The sequence below is a fragment of the Oncorhynchus nerka genome, linkage group LG24 (genome assembly GCF_034236695.1).
Source record: "Oncorhynchus nerka isolate Pitt River linkage group LG24, Oner_Uvic_2.0, whole genome shotgun sequence".
Lineage (NCBI taxonomy): Eukaryota > Metazoa > Chordata > Actinopteri > Salmoniformes > Salmonidae > Oncorhynchus > Oncorhynchus nerka.
The window spans coordinates 905,839-928,708 of NC_088419.1; the positions used below are offsets into that span (position 1 = coordinate 905,839).

General features: G+C 40.6%; 1 protein-coding gene across 3 annotated transcripts in view; it reads left to right on the forward strand.

Moving 5' to 3' along the window:
• Nucleotides 1–2,151: 2,151 nt before the first annotated feature.
• LOC115119818 (T-box transcription factor TBX18-like) overlaps nt 2,152–22,870 on the forward strand; it is a 40,835-nt gene continuing 20,116 nt past the window's right edge. For 2 of the 3 annotated variants that reach the window (XM_065008539.1, XM_029648704.2), the window contains exons 1-7: nt 2,157–2,853; nt 4,601–4,775; nt 5,482–5,583; nt 6,063–6,234; nt 7,643–7,810; nt 10,700–10,764; nt 17,766–17,857. In XM_065008539.1, the coding sequence (XP_064864611.1) occupies nt 2,613–2,853; nt 4,601–4,775; nt 5,482–5,583; nt 6,063–6,234; nt 7,643–7,810; nt 10,700–10,764; nt 17,766–17,857 (1,015 nt within the window). In that variant the 5' untranslated portion in view covers nt 2,157–2,612. Of the gene's footprint in view, nt 2,854–4,600; nt 4,776–5,481; nt 5,584–6,062; nt 6,235–7,642; nt 7,811–10,699; nt 10,765–17,765; nt 17,858–22,870 lie in introns of all 3 variants that reach the window. The other variant, XM_029648705.2, reaches the window with a different exon arrangement.

Genomic DNA, 22,870 nt, shown 5'->3' on the forward strand with positions numbered 1-22,870 from the left:
AGTCCCGAACAGGACCATGTCGGGATGTTGGGACGGTTCCTCAATAGTCCCGAACAGGACCATGTCGGGATGTTGGGACGGTTCCTCAATAGTCCCGAACAGGACCATGTCGGGATGTTGGGACGGTTCCTCAATGTCCCGAACAGGGGACGGTCGGGATGTTGGGACGGTTCCTCAATAGTCCCGAACAGGACCATGTCGGGATGTTGGGACGGTTCCTCAATAGTCCCGAACAGGACCATGTCGGGTTGTTGGGACGGTTCCTCAATAGTCCAATAAGTGTGCCGCCTTCAATCACAAGGCAGTACATGTTGGTGCGTATGGCCCAGTACATCACTGGGGCTGAGCTCCCTGCCATCCAGGACCTCTATACCAGGTGGTGTCAGAGGAAGGCCTGGAATATTGTCAAAGACACCCACCACCTAAGCCATAGAATGTTCTCGGCTAACGCACAGCAAGCGGTAATACAGCGCCAAGTCTGGGACCAAGGTTCCTGAACAGCTTCTACCCACAAGTCATAAGACTGATGAACAATTAATCAAATGACTACCTGGACTATTTGCATTGAACACTCACAACACAATTACACAATTACACACACACACACACACACACACACACACACACACACACACACACACACACACACACACACACACACACACACACACACACACACACACACACACACACTTTCACACTCTTCACATATGCTGCTGCTGCTCTGTTTATTCTCTATCCTGATTGCTTAGTAACTTTTACACCTATCTACATGTACATTTTTACCAGAGGTGGAAAAAGTACTCCATTTTCACACTCTAGTAAAATAAAAGAAACCTTAATAGAAAATGACTCAAGTAAAAGTAAAAGTCACCCAGTAAAATACTACTTGAGTAAACTCTAAAATAATTTGGTTTTAATTAAATATACTTTGTGGAAAAAGTAAAACATTGCCATACTTGAGTAAAAGTAAAAAGTAAATGTTATACATCAAATTCCTGATATTAAGCACACTCGAACATCATTTACAAACGCTGTGTTTAGTGAGTCCGTAAGATCAGAGGCAGTAGGGATGGAAACGCATAATATTGATAGGTGTTTGAATTTGCAACTAGCTCTCACAGTCTCACATTAGAATGAGACGTTCAACCACATTTCAAAGTCGTTTAGGTTTATAACTTTATATCGCTGGATTTGAACTTGCAACCTTTGGAATCAGCTGCTTACGACCACCCGCCATCCCCGTCTACAAGGCCTAGCAAAACTGAAACCCAATTGAAGGTAACAGAGCTCACTGTTGCCTCTAGTGGCTTGTTTTCCACGTCATCTCCCGACTTCCTCAGACATGGATGAATGTCAAATACTGACTTGTATAACGGGTGACCTGCCTGAGCATTCAAAATTGTAACTGGTACTTTTTTTGTGTCAGGGAAAAGGTATGGGAGTAAAAAGTACATATTTTCTTTGGGAATGTGGTGAAGTAAAAGTAAACGTTGTCAAAAAATATAAATATCTCAAAAAACGACCCTAAGTATTACATTACTTCGTTACTTTATACCACTGCATATTACCACAGCGACCTTGTACCCCAGCGCATTGACTCGGTACCACTACTGTACTGTACAGCCTCATTATTGTTATTTTATTGTGTTACATTTTTTTGGGGGGTAATTGTCTTACTTTTTAAAGGTAGACTCAGCGATATGATGTACACGCAGAAAGTAAACAGCATACTGGTCCAGTTGACTACCATGCTGTAACACTGTGGCGGGAACCTGTGCACATGCGTGCTGCTAGTGGCAACATCATTTCGCCGAGTCTACCTTAACTCTGCATCGTTGAGAAAGGGCTCAGAAGTAAGCATTTCATTGTAAAGTCTACACCTGTTGTATGTGACAAATACATTTTAAGTCAATTTGATTTGGTTTCTCTATAAGAGGGATATTAAGGTGTAATAACACTGTCCGGTGGTTATTGTGTCTGTCTTCCTCAGGGGGCTCCCTTGCGGGGGGGGGGGGGGGGGTTGTAACTGACAAAACACGCAGAGCATGTTGGGCGGTGGTGTGAGAATACGCGCTCTGCACCGGGGCCATGATTCATTCACGAGCCCCCTTCACCATTTAACACCGGACAGCTCGAGGAGGTGGGACTTCGGTGAGATCAGGGCTCAATTGGACGGGAGGCAGAATAATTGACAGCTGACAGCCCAGCCCTACAGCAGCCCTCAGATTATTTACACTTTCTAAAACTGGGACCACTGCGGTCCGCATGCGCTCAGCTCACACACATCAGAAGGTCTATTTCACTTGCAGCTAACGTCTCATAGCTGCGTCCAGTTGGAGAGAGAGAGAGAGTGAGAGAGAGAGAGAAAGAGAGAGAGAGAGAGAGAGAGAGAGAGAGAGAGAGAGAGTGTGTGTATTTGGTCACTAGGACGGTATGTGCGGTGCCCCAAAGTCAGTCCTGAACGGGCCGTAGCTCAAGGAGAGAGAGGAGCGTCCGCTATTACGGTGGAGGCCCTTGGGGTGAACTTTTAACTTCATTTCACTTCTGTTTAGAGTTACTTTTTCCTTATTTCCTTTCCTGCGCCTCTCCCTGGTCGGACGGTTGGTGGAATGGCAGAGAAGCGACGCTCCCCGTGCACTCTGAGCGTCAAGGCGCACGCGTTCTCGGTGGAAGCTCTGATCGGGTCGGAGAAGAGACGGAAGCTCGGGGAGGACGACACTAGGGTGTGCTTTCTCGAGGAGGTCACGGAGGTGTTGGAGCTGCCCAGTAACGGAGGGGAGCGAGAGGAGAGGGCTTGCAACCGCGCCAGCGACCGGGGCAGTGAGATAGAGTGCGTTAGTGACGGCTCGCGTAAGTAAAGACTGTTACCATGGAGTGGTGACACCAAAGACGACTTAAAATACATTCACCACCACTCCCTAGAAAAATGCACACTAAACGGAACATTTAATAATTACATATGAGGCTACGACTATTCTAACAGGGACTCATGCGCAGGCGAAACCGATGTAGGCCTATCCTGTTACTTGCCGGATAAATCTAATCTAGTTTTTCTTGTTGACCTGTTTTTATTGCTCGTTGTTGTTGTTGTTGTGGGTGGTGGTTGTTTATTACTGCATAGCCTCAACAATAAGACAATGATTGTATGAACCGAATGATTGACATGAACTAAATTACCACTAGAATGAATTAAAAATAAAATCGATTACCTGCAATAACCAAGTAGGCTATACAAATATCCTAATAATAATAACAACAATAAATACAAATACTGTTATAAATATAGTCTAAACTTGAACATAATTACAGATTATTTACGGAACCAAATGCACAGAGTAAGGGCCTAATATATTTATCTGGGTTCAGAAACACAGAGCATTTGAAACATGCATTAAAATGTATCTGATTTAAACATTAATGAGGGGCTGATATGTTTGCCGCTCTATTGTAGAGATATTATATAATATCCGGTTATTGGTCGAGTAAATAGAACGGCTGTGCGCGTGACTAATCAGCCGCTTTACGAGTCTTGTTACAATCATAAACACGCCAATTAGCTATTACCGGCGGGAAGATGGCCTCGGATGAGGGCCGTTATATGAACGGGGTTTAGACTCGCGTTAAAAACACAGAAACACAACAAACTGTTCTATTGTAAATTAATAAAAAATATAATCCAAACTATTCCATATCAGCCTAACTGTATCTGTCAGAGTGTTTTTTTTCTTCGGTGTGGTTAAGCCTGGGTGTTGCACTGTGCTGACTGTGATAGTCCATATTATTATATATTACTGTATTTTACATGAATATAATATATATTTCTATTTGACCCTTATTTATCCAAGGAGTCCCATTGTCAGATCTCTTTTAACAGGCAGGGAGACCTTTCCATGACACAAAATAGCCTATTCATAGAATTGACTCAAATAAAATATAATATAATTTCATTGTCAATCAAAGGATGGTAATTTGTCTTTAGCCTCACCGTGATAATAGATGATAACATAACAGGAGAGATAATATGGTCCTAAAATAATATTTAACCGTAGCGCTATAGTTTCTTACATTTACGCCGGTCTGGTTGTGGGCTGACCAATACAGAACATATATTGTTATATTGTCTGCGGCCTGAACACCCATTTTGACAGCAACACAAATGGTCCAGTCTAGTCAGGGCTGGTCCAGTCTAGTCAGGGCTGGTCCAGTCTAGTCAGGGCTGGTCCAGTCTAGTCAGGGCTGGTCCAGTCTAGTCAGGGCTGGTCAGGCCTTGTGACTCTAGTGGAGCGGAACAGACACGGCACGTTTGGCGACGAACAGAGAGCCATGATTATTATAACTGATGGGGCAATGACACACACGCACCTAAACACACACACACACACACACACACACACACACACACACACACACACACACACACACACACACACACACACACACACACACACACACACACACACACACACACACACACACGAATATACTTTAGACCCACTGCAGTCACTACTAGCCCGTACTAGGATACTAGCCTTTACCAAACTACTACATTAAAACAAGACTGTGTTGCCCGTGACTGACCCGGACTGTCTTTCCGTAGTGGAGAGCTGTGACGTGCTGTTGGAAAGCCCCCACCCAGAGGCCCAAGCCCAGCGCGCGCCACCGGTAACAGTAACGGTTCCCGGAGAGGAGATGCGCGTGGACTTGCAGGGCTCCGACCTGTGGAAACGGTTTCACGAGATCGGTACAGAGATGATAATCACGAAGGCTGGCAGGTGAGAGAAACGACACGGTAACACAGAGGCTAAGGAAACAGTCAATGAAGAAGGACGACAAGCCTTTGTCTTGACCTTTAAACAATGTGCAGATATTTTACATGAGCTTTCTGCTGTGACGGAAACGGGTTATTATTTTTTTATTTAAACATGTTTCAAATTAACCGGTCCTTCAATGTTGCAGTTATGACGCAAGGATTATTAAGTGTCTTAACAGAAATGTAAAGAAGATTTACCGTCTAATCACAATGTGTTTGATTTAACCGGATTGATCAGAAACAAAACAAAATGGTTTAATTATAAGGGAAATACTGTGAACAGAATTGTTTATGAAAAGTTTACGCAAAATTACACAAAACCACATTTGACTAAATATAATAATAATAATAACAGTCATGTTTTATTATAATGTTATAAGGTACTATTGTAATGTTGAAATAATATTTTCGCCAATTCTGTCGTAGCCTATAGGTCTACCAAGCATAATCATATATTAGGCTAAAGTGCTGATATTTATATCAATGTGTGAGAAATGAATATTTCATGGCACGAAAAAAAAAAAAAAAATCTGAACAATTATAAAAACGACCAAACTGACTATGTTACACAGGCAGTGTAGGGCAACTAATCGAAATATTTACTAAGCTACATATTTTATGTATTTTAATGTGACTCTATTTCTGGTCTCTCTCTCCTCCCGGTGCAGACGGATGTTCCCCGCTATGCGCGTGAAGATCTCGGGTCTGGACCCCCACCAGCTGTACTACATTACTATGGACATTATCCCCGTGGACAACAAACGATACAGGTTAGGAATATAACACAAAAATAACTATTATATAGGCCTAAACTATACAACTAATATAGGCATAACAACCCCGTAGACAACACATTACACTGCTGCTACAGGCCAGGAATTAGCCTATGCAAAATCCCTTTCTGATAACCTATACTATTGCAGGTATTTCTGCAAACGTTTACATATAGATGAACTATGCTAGGCTAGAAAGGCGTCTTGGTTTCTTTGATATTATAGCATAAAAACCTTGAGAGGTTTATTCAAGTTGTAATCGTTTGTGTCTGGTGAACTGGGAACAAAGCGGAACAAATGGCGGTTGGGAACGGTCTGCCAGTCAGCGATGTGTCCTTGTGCGGTTTGGGAAGAAACGCCTTTTGGACAGCAAACCTCCCAGTCCTGACGGTCAAATAACAAATGCTCCAATAAAATGAACACAAAACACAGTGTTGATGTTATTTCTCTTTTTCTCTGTGTATGTGTGTGTGCAGGTACGTGTACCACAGCTCCAAGTGGATGGTCGCGGGAAACGCGGACTCCCCAGTGCCGCCGCGTGTATACATCCACCCGGACTCTCCGGCTTCCGGTGAAACGTGGATGCGTCAGGTGATCAGCTTCGACAAACTCAAACTGACCAATAACGAACTGGATGACCAGGGACATGTATGTTACCTATTTATTATAGATTTTTATATACGCACCATTATGATGACTGTATTATTACTTGGACTAAATCTACTTCATTTGGTGGATGGAATGATGGGATATGTTGACTGATTGATTGATTTATGAGCTACTGGTAAATCTTGATCAGAATGCTATTTGTATGACGTGACTTTAAACTGGAAAAACTTGAGGAAAGGGGATTTCAAAAGAAGGAATCTGAAATTGTGCTTGAAGTTTAATATTCTATAACATGTTTACTTTTAGATATACAGAAGATGTTGTGTTTGAAAAAAATGACAGAAATTGTAAATATTCTGAATGGAAGGATCGTGTTTATTGAGGTCATGTCTTGATTGTTATCAGAGGAAATAGATCACATTTTCCCCTGGAAGTTTAGTTTAGTTCATTGGAGTATTTTAAAAATCATTGTCAACAGTGAGCTGTAAACAGACGGAAACCCTCAGGCTGGACTAAACTGTGATTGGCCGTTCAAGAGGAACTGTTTGTGTGTTTCTGTGTCTGTGTGTGTGTGTGTTTCTGTGTGTGTGTGTGTGTTTCTGTGTGTGTGTGTGTGTTTCTGTGTCTGTGTGTGTGTGTTTCTGTGTGTGTGTGTGTGTTTTGTGTGTGTGTGTGTGTGTTTCTGTGTCTGTGTGTGTGTGTTTCTGTGTGTGTGTGTGTGTGTTTCTGTGTGTGTGTGTGTTTCTGTGTGTGTGTGTGTGTGTTTCTGTGTGTGTGTGTGTGTTTCTGTGTGTGTGTGTGTGTGTTTCTGTGTGTGTGTGTGCATGCCTACGTGAGTGTGTATGTGCAAGTATGCGTCTGTGTTTTATGATGTGAGAGAATAGCAGGTAATTCCATTCATGTGTAATTGTGTAGTTCTTCTGCGGTATAATGATGCCCTAACCGTGCTGTGTGTGTGTGTTGTGTGTGTTTTGTGTGTGTGCTTTGTGTGTGCCGTGTGTGTGTGTTGTGTGTGTGCTGTGTGTGTGCTGTGTGTGTGTTGTGTGTGTGCTGGGTGTGTGTTGTGTGTGTGCTGTGTGTGTGCTGTGTGTGTGTTGTGTGTTGTGTGTGTGCTGTGTGTGTGCTGGTTGTGTGTGTGTGCTGTGTGTGTGCTGTGTGTGTGTTGTGTGTGTGCTGTGTGTGTGTTGTGCGTGTGCTGTGTGTGTGTTGTGTGTGTGCTGTGTGTGTGTTGTGTGTGTGCTGTGTGTTTGTTGTGTGTGTGTTGTGTGTGTGCTGGGTGTTTGTTGTTTGTGTGCTGTGTGTGTGCTGGGTGTTTGTTGTTTGTGTGCTGGGTGTGTGCTGGGTGTTTGTTGTGTGTGTGCTGTGTGTGTGCTGTGTGTGTGTGTGTGTGTGTGTGTGCTGTGTGTGTGCTGTGTGTGTGCTGTGTGTGTGCTGTGTGTGTGTTCAGATCATTCTCCACTCCATGCATAAGTACCAACCGCGAGTGCATGTGATTCATAAGGAGCGTGGCGAGGAGCTGTCTCATGTTAGAGCCGTTCCCCAGGGAGACGGAACCAGAACACTCAGCTTCCCAGAGACCACCTTCACCACTGTCACCGCATACCAGAACCAACAGGTAACCTTTACACAACATTCACACAGCCATACCAGAACCAACAGGTAACCATTACACAACATTCACACAGCCATACCAGAACCAACAGGTAACCTTTACACAACATTCACACAGCCATACCAGAACCAACAGGTAACCTTTACACAACATTCACACAGCCATACCAGAACCAACAGGTAACCTTTACACAACATTCACACAGCCATACCAGAACCAACAGGTAACCTTTACACAACATTCACACAACCTCTAAAGTCTAAACAACCATATCCGAGCCTTAAAGGTCCAATGCAGCCATTTTTATCTCAATATCAAATCCTTTCTGGATAACATGGTACCATACTGTGATTGTTTTCAATTCAAATGGTACAAATAAACAAAATAGAGTCCTAGAAAAGAGCAATTTTCTGAAGCATGAATTTTGCTAGGACTGTCTGGGAGGGGTTTAAGTGGGGAGCTGAAACGTAACATTTGCTGTTATTATCAGAGACGTTTGTAACTGTCTTTCTTATTGGTCTAATATCTAAATTACTGCATGGTGATGTTACCATGGTTGGCCAAAACTCCATCCCACCTAAAACAGGAGGAGATTTCAGGATGGTCTTTCCAAACAGCTCTTACACTAAAAGGCATTATCATCATTTTCACAACAATTATTCCAAACGTCACAGTGTGAATACAGACATAAATATAAAGTCAACATGTAAAGTGTTGGTCCCATGATTCATGAGCTGAGAAAAAGAACAAATACATTTTCCATGCACACAAAAATATTATTATTTCTCTAAAATTTTGTGCAGAAATGTTATATCCCTGTTAGAGAGAATTTCTCCTTTGCCAAGATAATCTATCATCTACCTGACAGGTATGGCACATCAAGAAGCTCATTTAAACAGCATGATCATTACACAGGTGTGCCTTGTGCTGCGGGCAATAAAAGGCTACCTATGTCTCAAGTTTTGATGGAGCATGCAATTGGCATGCTGACTGCAGGATTATCCACCAGAGCTGTTGCCAGATAATTGAATGTTAATTTCTCTACCATAAGCCACCTCCAACTGTGTTTGAAAAAAATCGTAGTACGTCTAGCCGGCCTCACAACCTCGGAACACGTGTAACCATGCCACCCTAGGGCCTCCACGTCCAGTGTCTTCACCTCCAGGATGGTCTGAGACCAGCCACCCAGACAGCTGATGAAACTGTGGGTTTGCACAACTGAAGAATTTCTGCACAAACTGTCAGAAATGGTCTCAGGGAAGCTCATCTGCATGCTTGTCATCCTCACCAGGGTCTTGACCTGATTGCAATTCGGCGTTGTAACTGACTTCAGTGGGCAAATGCTCACTTTCGATGACCACTGGCACGCTGGAGAAGTGAGCCCTTCACGGATGAAACCCAGTTTCAACTGTACCAGGCAGATGGCAGACTGCACTGGGAAACATCATGTTTTTGACGGCACTGGGAAACATCATGTTTTTGACTGCACTGGGAAACATCATGTTTTTGACTGCACTGGGAAACATCCTGTTTTTGACTGCACTGGGAAACATCCTGTTTTTGACTGCACTGGGAAACATCCTGTTTTTGACTGCACTGGGAAACATCCTGTTTTCGACTGCACTGGGAAACATCCTGTTTTCGACTGCACTGGGAAACATCATGTTTTTGACTGCACTGGGAAACATCCTGTTTTTGACTGCACTGGGTCTTTAAGACAACCATACACTAACTTCTATACCACCGTCACCTCACTGTCTACCAGAACCAACAGGTAACCTCCATATAATATTTAAACTATATTCACCTAACATTCACACAACATTTAGATAATATTCATTTAACCACTACCCTCTACACTGTCATCACCCACCAGAACCAGCAGGTAACATTCACACAACATTCAGACGACCATACTAGAGCGAACAAACAACCCTAACCTAACCTTCGGTCGTCATACAGCTCAGAGAACACAGCAAAGGGAGTGGCATGGGATCAGGCTTTGACTGTAGAAAGTACAAGAGAAACATACTGTTAAAAATCCCCCTTGGTGGTCAGAGAGAGGGACAGAGAGAGAGAGAGAGAGAGAGAGAGAGAGAGAGAGAGAGAGAGGAAAGAGAGAGAAAGAGAAAGAGAAAGAAAGAAAATAGAGAGAGAGGGAAATAGGGAGAAAGAGAAAGAAAGAAAGAAAGAAAGAGAGGGCGAGAGAGGAAAGAGAGAGAGAGAAATGTAAAACACAGCACACACACACAGCACACAATGTAAACATATGTTTCCCATGCCAATAAAGCCCCTTTGAATTGAATTCAGAGAGAGAGAGGGAGAGGGCAAGAGAGTTGTAAGGTTCTAAGGGGCAGTGTGGAACGAGGCTGATGGAGCTCACACAGTGATCATTTTGGTCTCTACTGGTCTCTACTGGTCTCTTCTGATCTCTACTGGTCTCAACCGGTCTCTAATGGCCTCTACTGATCTCGAATGGTCTCTGCTGGTCACTTTTGTACTCTACTGAGATCAATTGGCACCCTTTACCATGGCACTTTGAGATTTATTTTAAACTGCAAAACCCTTACTGGTCTATTTTGGTCTCTACTGGTCTCTTCTGGTCTCTGCTGGTCTCTTCTGGTCTTTACTGGTCTCTTTTGGTCTACTGGTCTCTACTGGACTTTCTGGTCTCTACTGGTCTCCTTTGGTTTCTACTGGTCTCTACAGGTCTCTTCTGACCAATCCTTCTCTACTATAATGTTTACAAACAGGAGAAGGATGTACAGATCATTCCCAGACCAATCCTTTTTGTAACTGATGTTTGAGGGAATCTGACAATATGCTAATATGGTTGTGTTGCTTGTGTTGTTGTTGATGGTCTGATGTTGTGGTTGTTGTTGTTGTCTTCAGATCACCAGGTTGAAGATTGACAGGAACCCATTTGCTAAAGGCTTCAGAGACTCAGGCAGAAACCGGTGAGTTCCTCTACACATTACTGGATAGTTACAGAGACAGAGCATGGGTTGTGTGTATATACAGTACCAGTCAAAAGTTTGGACACACCTAATCATTCCAGGGATTTTCTTCTTTCTTTCTTTCTTTCTTTCTTTCTTTCTTTCTTTCTTTCTTTCTTTCTTTCTTTCTTTCTTTCTTTCTTTCTTTCTTTCTTTCTTTCTTTCTTTCTTTCTTTCTTTTTACTGTTTTCTACATTGTAAACAAATCAGAATATATTTTATATTTGAGATTCTTCAAAGTAGCCACCCTTTGCCTTGAGGACAGCTTTGCACACTCTTTTCATTCTCTCAGCCAGCTTTATCAGGTAGTCACCTGGAATGTATTTCTATTAACAGGTGTGCCTTGTTGAAGGTTAATTTGTGGAATTTATTTCCTTCTTAATGTGTTTGAGCCAATCAGGTGTGTTGTGACAAGGTAGGGGTGGTATACAGAAGATAGCCCTAATTGGTAAAAGACCAAGTCTATATTATGGCAAGAACAGCTCAAATAAGCAACGAGAAATGGCAGTCCATCATTACTGTAAAGACATGAAGGTCAATCAATATAGAACATTTCAAGAACGTTGAAAGTTTCTTCAAATGCAGTCGCAAGAAACATCAAGAGCTATGACGAAACTGACTCTCATGAGACCCAGAGTTACCTCTGATGCAGAGGATAAGTTCATTTGAGTTACTGCTAATATGTAAATGGTTCACAGAGTTCAAGTAACAGACACATCTCAACATCAACTGTTCAGAGGAGACTGTGTGAATCAGGTCTTCATGATCGAATTGCTGCCAAGAAACCACTACTAAAGGACACCAATAAGAAGAGGAGACTTGCTTGGGGCAAGAAATACGAGCAATGGACATTAGACTCAGAGGAAATCTTTCCTTTGGTCTGGTGAATCCAAATTTGAGATATTTGGTTCCGAACACTGTGTCTTTTTGACCACACATGCGGATGATCTCCGCATGTGTGGTTCCCACTGTGAAGCATGGAGGAGGTGGTGTTGTGATGGTGCTTTGCTGGTGACACTGTCAGTGATTTATTTAGAATTTAAGGCACATTTAACCGCCACAGCGATACATCATCCCATCTGGTTTGGGCTTAGTGGGACTATCATTTATTTTTCAACAGGACAATGACCCAACACACCTCCAGGCTGTGTAAGGACTATTTGACCAAGAAGGAGAGTGATGGAGTGCTGCATCAGATGACCTGGCCTCCACAATCACCCCACCTCAACCCAATTGAGATGGTTTGGGATGAGTTGGACCGCAGAGTGAAGAAAAAGCAGCCAACAAGTGCTCAGCATATGTGGGAACTCCTTCAAGAGGGTTGGAAAAGCATTCTAGGTGAAGCTGAGAGAATGCCAATAGTGTGCAAAGCTGTCATCAAGGAAAAGGGTGGCTACTTTGAAGAATCTAAAATATGTTTAGGTTTGTTTAACACTTTTTTGGTTACTACATGATTCCATATGCATTATTTTACAGTTCTGATGTCTTCACTATTATTCTACAATGTAGAAAATAGTAAAAATAAAGAAAAACCCTTGAATGAGTATGATCCAAACTTTTGACTGGTGCTGTATATATACAGCGAGGTCCATAATTATTGACACCCGTGATAAAGATGAGCAAAATAAGTGTATAAAATAAATAACACAAATACTGAGCTATGTTGAATGGCCCAAAAAATTGTGAAATTATATAATTTTATGCTAATACAAATGCTCAGAGAAAGAGACAAAGTAAAAAAATAAAAATAAATAAAAAAGGGTAGGTGTTAAAATGATTAACCCCACTGGTTTCTTTCAATACCTTTCAATACCTCACCTTGAGGATAACGACGCTGAGCCTTTTTATAAAATGTTTTATGAGTTGGAGAACACATTGGGAGGGATCTTAGACCATTCCTCTATACAGACTCCTTCCAGATCCTTAATATCCTTTGTCTGTGCTTATGGACTGACCTTTTCAATTTAAACCATAGCTGTTTAATGGGTTTCAAGTCCGGAGACTGAGATGGCCTCTGCAAAATGTTGATTTTGTGGCCAATTAACAATTTCCTTATGGATTTTGATGTCTGCTTGGGGTTACTGTCTTGCAGGAAGATCCACTTGCGTCCAAGTTTCAGCCTCCTGGCAGAGGAAACCAGGTTTTTGGTTAAAATCTCCTGTTACTGGGTAAAGTTCTTGAAGCCATTGACTTTAACAAGTGCCCCGGGACCAGTGGAATAGCCGCATTACATCACAGGTCCACATTTTACAGTAGGTATTGGGTTATTTTCTGCTCATGCTTTCTCATTTCGATGCCAAACCCACCACTGGTGTGCGTGGCCAAAGAGCTCTATTTTCGTGTCATCTGACCAAATGCCGTTTAGCCAACTACAGGCGTTTGCATTTGTTGGATGACATGAAAATAGAGTTCTTTTGGTGGGTTTGGCATCGCAAAAGTGAAAAAAGCACGAGCAGAAAAGAACCCCATACCCACTGTAGAATATGGTGGTAGATGTTTCATGTAATGCGACCATTTCGCTTCCACTGGTCCAGGGGGCCCTTCTTAATTTCAACGGCACCAAGAACTTGACCAAAACCTGGTTTCCTCTAACAGTAGGCTTTCATTGTATTTTCTATCAGGTTTTAGACGTTCAGAGACGTTCAGAGACGTTCAGAGACGTTCAGAGACGTTCAGAGACATTCAGAGACATTCGTTCAGAGACGTTCAGAGACATTCAGAGACGTTCAGAGACGTTCAGAGACGTTCAGAGACATTCAGAGACGTTCAGAGACGTTCAGAGACGTTCAGAGACGTTCAGAGACATTCAGAGACGTTCAGAGACGTTCAGAGACGTTCAGAGACATTCAGAGACGTTCAGAGACATTCAGAGACGTTCAGAGACATTCAGAGACGTTCAGAGACGTTCAGAGAGAGACGTTTAAAAAAAATCATTAATAATAATAGCCCCTATCCCAACAAAATCATTAATAATAATCGCCCCCCTCCCAACAAAATCATATTTAAACCATTATATTTATAACACCATCATATAACATCACATTCTCATAAAGCTACAGGAATATTAATACAAACAACATTAGCAGCATTAAAACAACAAATATGTTGACATAAAAACACACATCTAACATATTCACATACGGTTGAGTGTTTTCAACATTTTTACATATATTTAATTTGAAATGAGTGTCAAAATGATATGAAAACTGCTTAGTTTGTGAAGATACTGTATATATGTTGTTATGCACAACGCAATGCGGAGTGCCTGGATACAGCTCTTAGCTGTGTTATATTGGGCATATATCACAAACCCCTAATGTGCCTTATTGCTATTATAAACTGGTTACTTACGTAATTAGAGTTGTAAAAATACATGTTTTGTCAGCCAATCAGTATTCGGGGCCTGAAACACACAGTTTATAATATTAGATATACACTACATAGCCAAAAGTATGTGGATAACCCTTCAAATGAGTGGATTCATCTATTTCATCCACACCCGTTCATCAACACACCTTTTCAACAAGTCAGTTCGTCAAATTTCTGCCCTGCTAGAGCTGCCGCAGTCAACTGTACGCGGTGTTTTTGTGAAGTAGAAACGTCTAGGAGCAACAACGGCTCAGCTGTGAAGTGGTAGGCCACACAAGCTCACAGAACGGGACCACCGTGTGCTGAAGCGCGTAGCACGTAAAAATCGTCTGTCCTCGGTTGCAACACTCACTACCGAGTTCCAAACTGTCCTCTGGAAGCAACACTCACTACTGAGTTCCAAACTGCCTCTGGAAGCAACACTCACTACCGAGTTCCAAACTGCCCTGGAAGCAACACTCACTACCGAGTTCCAAACTGCCTCTGGAAGCAACACTCACTACCGAGTTCCAAACTGCCTCTGGAAGCAACACTCACTACCGAGTTCCAAACTGCCTCTGGAAGCAACACTCACTACAGAGTTCCAAACTGCCTCTAGAAGCAACACTCACTACCGAGTTCCAAACTGCCTGTGGAAGCAACCCCTCACTACCGAGTTCCAAACTGCCTTTAGAAGCAACACTCACTACCGAGTTCCAAACTGCCTGTGGAAGCAACCCCTCACTACCGAGTTCCAAACTGCCTCTAGAAGCAACACTCACTACCGAGTTCCAAACTGCCTCTGGAAGCAACACTCACTTCCGAGTTCCAAACTGCCTCTAGAAGCAACACTCACTACCGAGTTCCAAACTGCCTCTGGAAGCAACACTCACTACTGAGTTCCAAACTGACTCTGGAAGCAACACTCACTACCGAGTTCCAAACTGCCTCTGGAAGCAACACTCACTACAGAGTTCCAAACTGCCTCTAGAAGCAACACTCACTACCGTGTTCCAAACTGCCTCTGGAAGCAACATCAGCACAATAACTGTTTGTTGGGAGCTTCATGAAATTGGGTTCCAAGCCTAAAATCACCATGCACAATGCCAAGCATTGGCTGGAGAGGTGTAAAGATCACCGCCATTGGACTCTGGGGCAGAGGAAATGCGTTCTCTAGAGTGAGGAATCACGCTTCACCATCTGGGAGTCCAACGGACGAATCTGGCCAAGACAACCCTACCTGCCTGAAGTTTGGTGGAGGAAAAATAATGGTCTGGGGCTTCTTTTCATGGTTCTGGCTAGGCCCCTTAGTTCCAGTGAAGGGACATCTTAATGCTACAGCATACAATGACATTCTAGACGATTCTATGCTTCCAAATCTGTGGCAACAGTTCGGGGAAGACCCTTTCCTGTTTCATCATGACAATGCCCCTGTGTACAAATCCATCCACCTAACAGATAATCCACCCACCTAACAGATAATCCACCCACTTGACAGATAATCCATCTACCTGACTGATAATCCATCCACCTAACAGATAATCCATCCACCTGACAGATAATCCATCCACCTGACAGATAATCCACCCACCTAACAGATAATCCATCCACCTGACAGATAATCCATCCACCTAACAGATAATCCATCCACCTGACAGATAATCCACCCACCTAACAGATAATCCATCCACCTAACAGATAATCCACCTAACAGATAATCCATCAGATAATCCACCCACCTAACAGATAATCCATCCACCTGACAGATAATCCATCCACCTAACAGATAATCCATCCACCTGACAGATAATCCACCCACTTGACAGATAATCCACCCACTTGACAGATAATCCATCCACCTAACAGATAATCCACCCACCTAACCGATAATCCACCCACCTAACAGATAATCCATCCACCTAACAGATAATCCATCCACCTGACAGATAATCCATCCACCTGACAGGTGTAACATATTATATACAGTATGTATGTGTATAATATACACTTTTTAACTGTGTGTATAATTTATTGTATAATATACAGTATAACTGTGTGTATAATATACAGTATATATTACCGTGTGTATAATATACAGTATATAACTGTATGTATAATATACAGTCTGTAACTGTGTGTATAATATGCAGTATAACTGTGTGTACAATATACAGTATATAACTGTGTGTATAATATGCAGTATAACTGTGTGTATAATATGCAGTATAACTGTGTGTATAATATACTGTATATAAGTATGTGTGTAATATAAAGTATGTATCTGTGTGTATAATATGCAGTATAACTGTGTGTATAATATACAGTATATATTACTGTGTGTATAATATACAGTATGTAACTGTGTGTATAATATACAGTATGTATCTGTGTGTATAATATACAGTCTGTAACTGTGTGTATAATATGCAGTATAACTGTGTGTATAATATACTGTATATAAGTATGTGTATAATATAAAGTATGTATCTGTGTGTATAATATGCAGTATAACTGTGTGTATAATATGCAGTATAACTGTGTGTATAATATACTGTATATAAGTATGTGTGTAATATAAAGTATGTATCTGTGTGTATAATATGCAGTATAACTGTGTGTATAATATACAGTATATATTACTGTGTGTATAATATACAGTATGTAACTGTGTGTACAATTTACTGTATATTACTGTGTGTATAATATACAGTCTGTAACTGTGTGTATAATATACAGTATATATTACTGTGTGTATAATATACAGTCTGTAACTGTGTGTATAATATACAGTCTGTAACTGTGTGTGTAATATACAGTATATATTACTGTGTGTATAGTATACAGTATATATTACTGTGTGTGTAATATACAGTATGTAACTGTGTGTATAGTATACATTATGTAACTGTGTGTATAATATACAGTATATATTACTGTGTGTATAGTATACAGTCTGTAACTGTGTGTATAATATACAGTATATATTACTGTGTGTATAGTATACAGTATATATTACTGTGTGTATAATATACAGTATGTAACTGTGTGTATAATATACAGTATATATTACTGTGTATAATATACAGTATGTAACTGTGTGTATAATATACAGTATATATTACTGTGTGTATAGTATACAGTCTGTAACTGTGTGTGTAATATACAGTATGTAACTGTGTGTATAATATACAGTATATATTACTGTGTGTATAATATACAGTATATATTACTGTGTGTATAATATACAGTATATATTACTGTGTGTATAATATACAGTATATATTACTGTGTATAATATACAGTATGTAACTGTGTGTATAATATACAGTATATATTACTGTGTGTATAGTATACAGTCTGTAACTGTGTGTGTAATATACAGTCTGTAACTGTGTGTATAATATACAGTATATATTACTGTGTGTATAGTATACAGTATATATTACTGTGTGTATAGTATACAGTATATATTACTGTGTGTATAGTATACAGTATGTAACTGTGTGTATAATATACAGTATGTAACTGTGTGTATAGTATACAGTATGTAACTGTGTGTTTAATAAACAGTATAACTGTGTGTATAATATACAGTATTTAACTGTGTGTTCCAGGATGGGTCTGGAGGCTCTAGTAGAATCCTACGCTTTCTGGCGTCCATCTCTAAGATCCCTGACATTTGAAGACATCTCTGGAATCAAGCAAGGTAAGACATCGTTTCTTAAAACCTCTATTGAAACAAGAATCCTCCAACCTAACTTAAAAATAATTATTAACAACTTCTTGTTGTTACTGGTCTTACTGTTGTACTGGTTGTACTGGTCTTACTGTTGTACTGGTCTTACTGTTGTACTGGTCTTACTGTTGTACTGGTCTTACTGTTGTACTGGTCTTACTGTTGTACTGGTCTTACTGTTGTGTTTGTCTAACTGTTTTACTGGTCTGACTGTTGTCTTACTGTTGTACTGGTCTTACTGTTGTGTTTGTCTAACTGTTTTACTGGTCTGACTGTTGTCTTACTGTTGTACTGGTCTTACTGTTGTACTGGTCGGACTGTTGTACTGGTCTTACTGTTGTACTGGTCTTACTGTTGTCTTACTGTTGTACTGGTCTTACTGTTGTGTTTGTCTAACTGTTTTACTGGTCTGACTGTTGTCTTACTGTTGTACTGGTCTTACTGTTGTACTGGTCTTACTGTTGTACTGGTCTTACTGTTGTGTTTGTCTAACTGTTTTACTGGTCTGACTGTTGTCTTACTGTTGTACTGGTGTTGTACTGGTCTGACTGTTGTACTGGTCTTACTGTTGTACTGGTCTTACTGTCTGGCTGTTGTTTGTCTGTTAACTGGTCTTGCTGTTGTACTGGTTTACTGTTGTCTGACTGTTGTCTTACTGTTGTACTGGTCTTACTGTTGTACTGTCTTAATATTTTGCTGGTCTGAACTGTTGTTTTACTGGTCTGCTGTTGTTGTCTTACTGTTGTACTGTTCTTACTGTTGTACTGGTCTGACTGTTGTACTGGTCTTACTGTTGTACTGGTCTGGTGTTACTGTTGTACTGTTGTATGGTCTTACTGTTGTACTGGTCTTACTGTTGTCTTACTGTTGTACTGGTCTTACTGTTGTACTGTTTGTCTAACTGTTTTACTGGTCTGACTGTTGTCTTACTGTTGTACTGGTCTTACTGTTGTACTGGTCGGACTGTTGTACTGGTCTTACTGTTGTACTGGTCTTACTGTTGTCTTACTGTTGTACTGGTCTGACTGTTGTACTGGTCTTACTGTTGTGTTTGTCTAACTGTTTTACTGGTCTGACTGTTGTCTTACTGTTGTACTGGTCTTACTGTTGTACTGGTCTTACTGTTGTACTGGTCTTACTGTTGTACTGGTCTTACTGTTGTACTGGTCTTACTGTTGTACTGGTCTTACTGTTGTACTGGTCTTACTGTTGTACTGGTCTTACTGTTGTCTTACTGTTGTACTGGTCTTACTGTTGTACTGGTCTTACTGTTGTACTGGTCTGTTACTGTTGTCTTACTGTTGTACTGGTCTTACTGTTGTACTGGTCTTACTGTTGTACTGGTCTGACTGTTGTCTTACTGTTGTACTGGCCTTACTGTTGTACTGGTCTTACTGTTGTACTGGTCTGACAGTTGTACTGGTCTTACTGTTGTACTGGTCTTACTGTTGTACTGGTCTGACTGTTGTCTTACTGTTGTACTGGTCTATTGTTGTACTGGTCTGACTGTTGTACCGGTCTTGCTGTTGTACTGGTCTGACTGTTGTACTGGTCTGGCTGTTGTACTGGTCTGACTGTTGTACTGGTCTTGCTGTTGTACTGGTCTTACTGTTGTACTGATCTTTCTGTTGTAATGCTCTTACTGTTGTACTGGTCTTACTGTTGTACTGGTCTTACTGTTATCTTATGTTGTACTGGTCTTACTGTTGTACTGTTGTACTGGTCTTACTTTTGTACTGGAACCTAATGTTGAACTGGTTTTACTGGTCTTACAGTTCTTACTGTTGTACTGACTTAATGTTGAACTGGTTTTCCTGTTGTACTGGTCTTACTGTTGTCTTACTGGTCTTACTGTTTGTCTTACTGACTATGACTGTGATATGTGGTCTTAGTTGTACTGACTGTGATATGTGGTCTTAGTTGTACTGACTATAACTGTGATATTTGGTCTTAGTTGTACTGACTATAACTGTGATATGTGGTCTTAGTTGTACTGACTATGACTGTGATATGTGGTCTTAGTTGTACTGACTGTGATATGTGGTCTTAGTTGTACTGACTATAACTGTGATATGTGGTCTTAGTTGTACTGACTATAACTGTGATATGTGGTCTTAGTTGTACTGACTGTGATATGTGGTCTTAGTTGTACTGACTATAACTGTGATATGAGGTCTTAGTTGTACTGACTGTGATATGTGGTCTTAGTTGTACTGACTATGATATGTGGTATTAGTTGTACTGACTATAACTGTGATATGAGGTCTTAGTTGTACTGACTGTGATATGCGGTCTTAGTTGTACTGACTGTGATATGTGGTCTTAGTTGTACTGACTGTGATATGTGGTCAAGTTGTACTGACTATAACTGTGATATGTGGTCTTAGTTGTACTGACTGTGATATGTGGTCTTAGTTGTACTGACTGTGATATGTGGTCTTAGTTGTACTGACTATGATATGTGGTCTTAGTTGTACTGACTGTGATATGTGGTCTTAGTTGTACTGACTGTGATATGTGGTCTTAGTTGTACTGACTATAACTGTGATATGTGGTCTTATTTGTACTGACTGTGATATGTGGTCTTAGTTGTACTGACTGTGATATGTGGTCTTAGTTGTACTGACTATAACTGTGATATGTGGTCTTAGTTGTACTGACTATAATTGTGATATGTGGTCTTAGTTGTACTGACTGTGATATGTGGTCTTAGTTGTACTGACTATAACTGTGATATGAGGTCTTAGTTGTACTGACTGTGATATGTGGTCTTAGTTGTACTGACTATAACTGTGATATGTGGTCTTAGTTGTACTGACTATAATTGTGATATGTGGTCTTAGTTGTACTGACTGTGATATGTGGTCTTAGTTGTATTGACTATAATTGTGATATGTGGTCTTAGTTATGCTGACTGTGATATGTGGTTTTAGTTGTACTGACTATAACTGTGATATGTGGTCTTAGTTGTACTGACTGTGATATGTGGTCTTAGTTGTACTGACTATAACTGTGATATGTGGTCTTATTTGTACTGACTGTGATATGTGGTCTTAGTTGTACTGACTGTGATATGTGGTCTTAGTTGTACTGACTATAACTGTGATATGTGGTCTTAGTTGTACTGACTGTGATATGTGGTTTTAGTTGTACTGACTATAACTGTGATATGTGGTCTTAGTTGTACTGACTGTGATATGTGGTTTTAGTTGTACTGACTATAACTGTGATATGTGGTCTTAGTTGTACTGACTGTGATATGTGGTTTTAGTTGTACTGACTATAACTGTGATATGTGGTCTTAGTTGTACTGACTATAACTGTGATATGTGGTCTTAGTTGTACTGACTGTGATATGTGGTTTTAGTTGTACTGACTATAACTGTGATATGTGGTCTTATTTGTACTGACTGTGATATGTGGTTTTAGTTGTACTGACTATAACTGTGATATGTGGTCTTAGTTGTACTGACTATAACTGTGATATGTGGTCTTAGTTGTACTGACTATAACTGTGATATGTGGTCTTAGTTGTACTGACTATAACTGTGATATGTGGTCTTAGTTGTACTGACTGTGATATGTGGTCTTAGTTGTACTGACTGTGATATGTGGTCTTAGTTGTACTGACTGTGATATGTGGTCTTAGTTGTACTGACTATGATATGTGGTCTTAGTTGTACTGACTGTGATATGTGGTCTTAGTTGTACTGACTGTGATATGTGGTCTTAGTTGTACTGACTGTGATATGTGGTGTTAGTTGTACTGACTATAACTGTGATATGTGGTCTTAGTTGTACTGACTATAACTGTGATATGTGGTCTTAGTTGTACTGACTGGGATATGAGGTCTTAGTTGTTCTGACTGTGATATGTGGTCTTAGTTGTACTGACTGTGATATGTGGTCGTAGTTGTACTGACTATGATATGTGGTCTTAGTTGTACTGACTGGGATATGAGGTCTTAGTTGTTCTGACTGTGATATGTGGTCTTAGTTGTACTGACTGTGATATGTGGTCGTAGTTGTACTGACTATGATATGTGGTCTTAGTTGTGCTGACTGTGATATGTGGTCTTAGTTGTACTGACTATAACTGTGATATGTGGTCTTAGTTGTACTGACTGTGATATGTGGTCTTAGTTGTACTGACTGTGATACGTGGTCTTAGTTGTACTGACTGTGATATGTGGTCTTAGTTGTACTGACTGTGATATGTGGTGTTAGTTGTACTGACTATAACTGTGATATGTGGTCTTAGTTGTACTGACTGTGATATGTGGTCTTAGTTGTACTGACTATAACTGTGATATGTGGTCTTAGTTGTACTGACTGTGATATGTGGTCTTAGTTGTACTGACTGTGATATGTGGTCTTAGTTGTACTGACTGTGATATGTGGTCTTAGTTGTACTGACTATAACTGTGATATGTGGTCTTAGTTGTACTGACTGTGATATGTGGTCTTAGTTGTACTGACTGTGATATGTGGTCTTAGTTGTACTGACTATAACTGTGATATGTGGTCTTAGTTGTACTGACTATAACTGTGATATTTGGTCTTAGTTGTACTGACTGTGATATGTGGTCTTAGTTGTACTGACTATAACTGTGATATGTGGTCTTAGTTGTACTGACTATAACTGTGATATGTGGTCTTAGTTGTACTGACTGTGATATGTGGTCTTAGTTGTACTGACTATAACTGTGATATGTGGTCTTAGTTGTACTGACTATAACTGTGATATGTGGTCTTAGTTGTACTGACTGTGATATGTGGTCTTAGTTGTACTGACTATAACTGTGATATGTGGTCTTAGTTGTACTGACTATGAATGTGGTATGTGGTCTTAGTCTTAGTTGTACTGACTGTGATATGTGGTCTTAGTTGTACTGACTATAACTGTGATATGTGGTCTTAGTTGTACTGACTATAACTGTGATATGTGGTCTTAGTTGTACTGACTGTGATATGTGGTCTTAG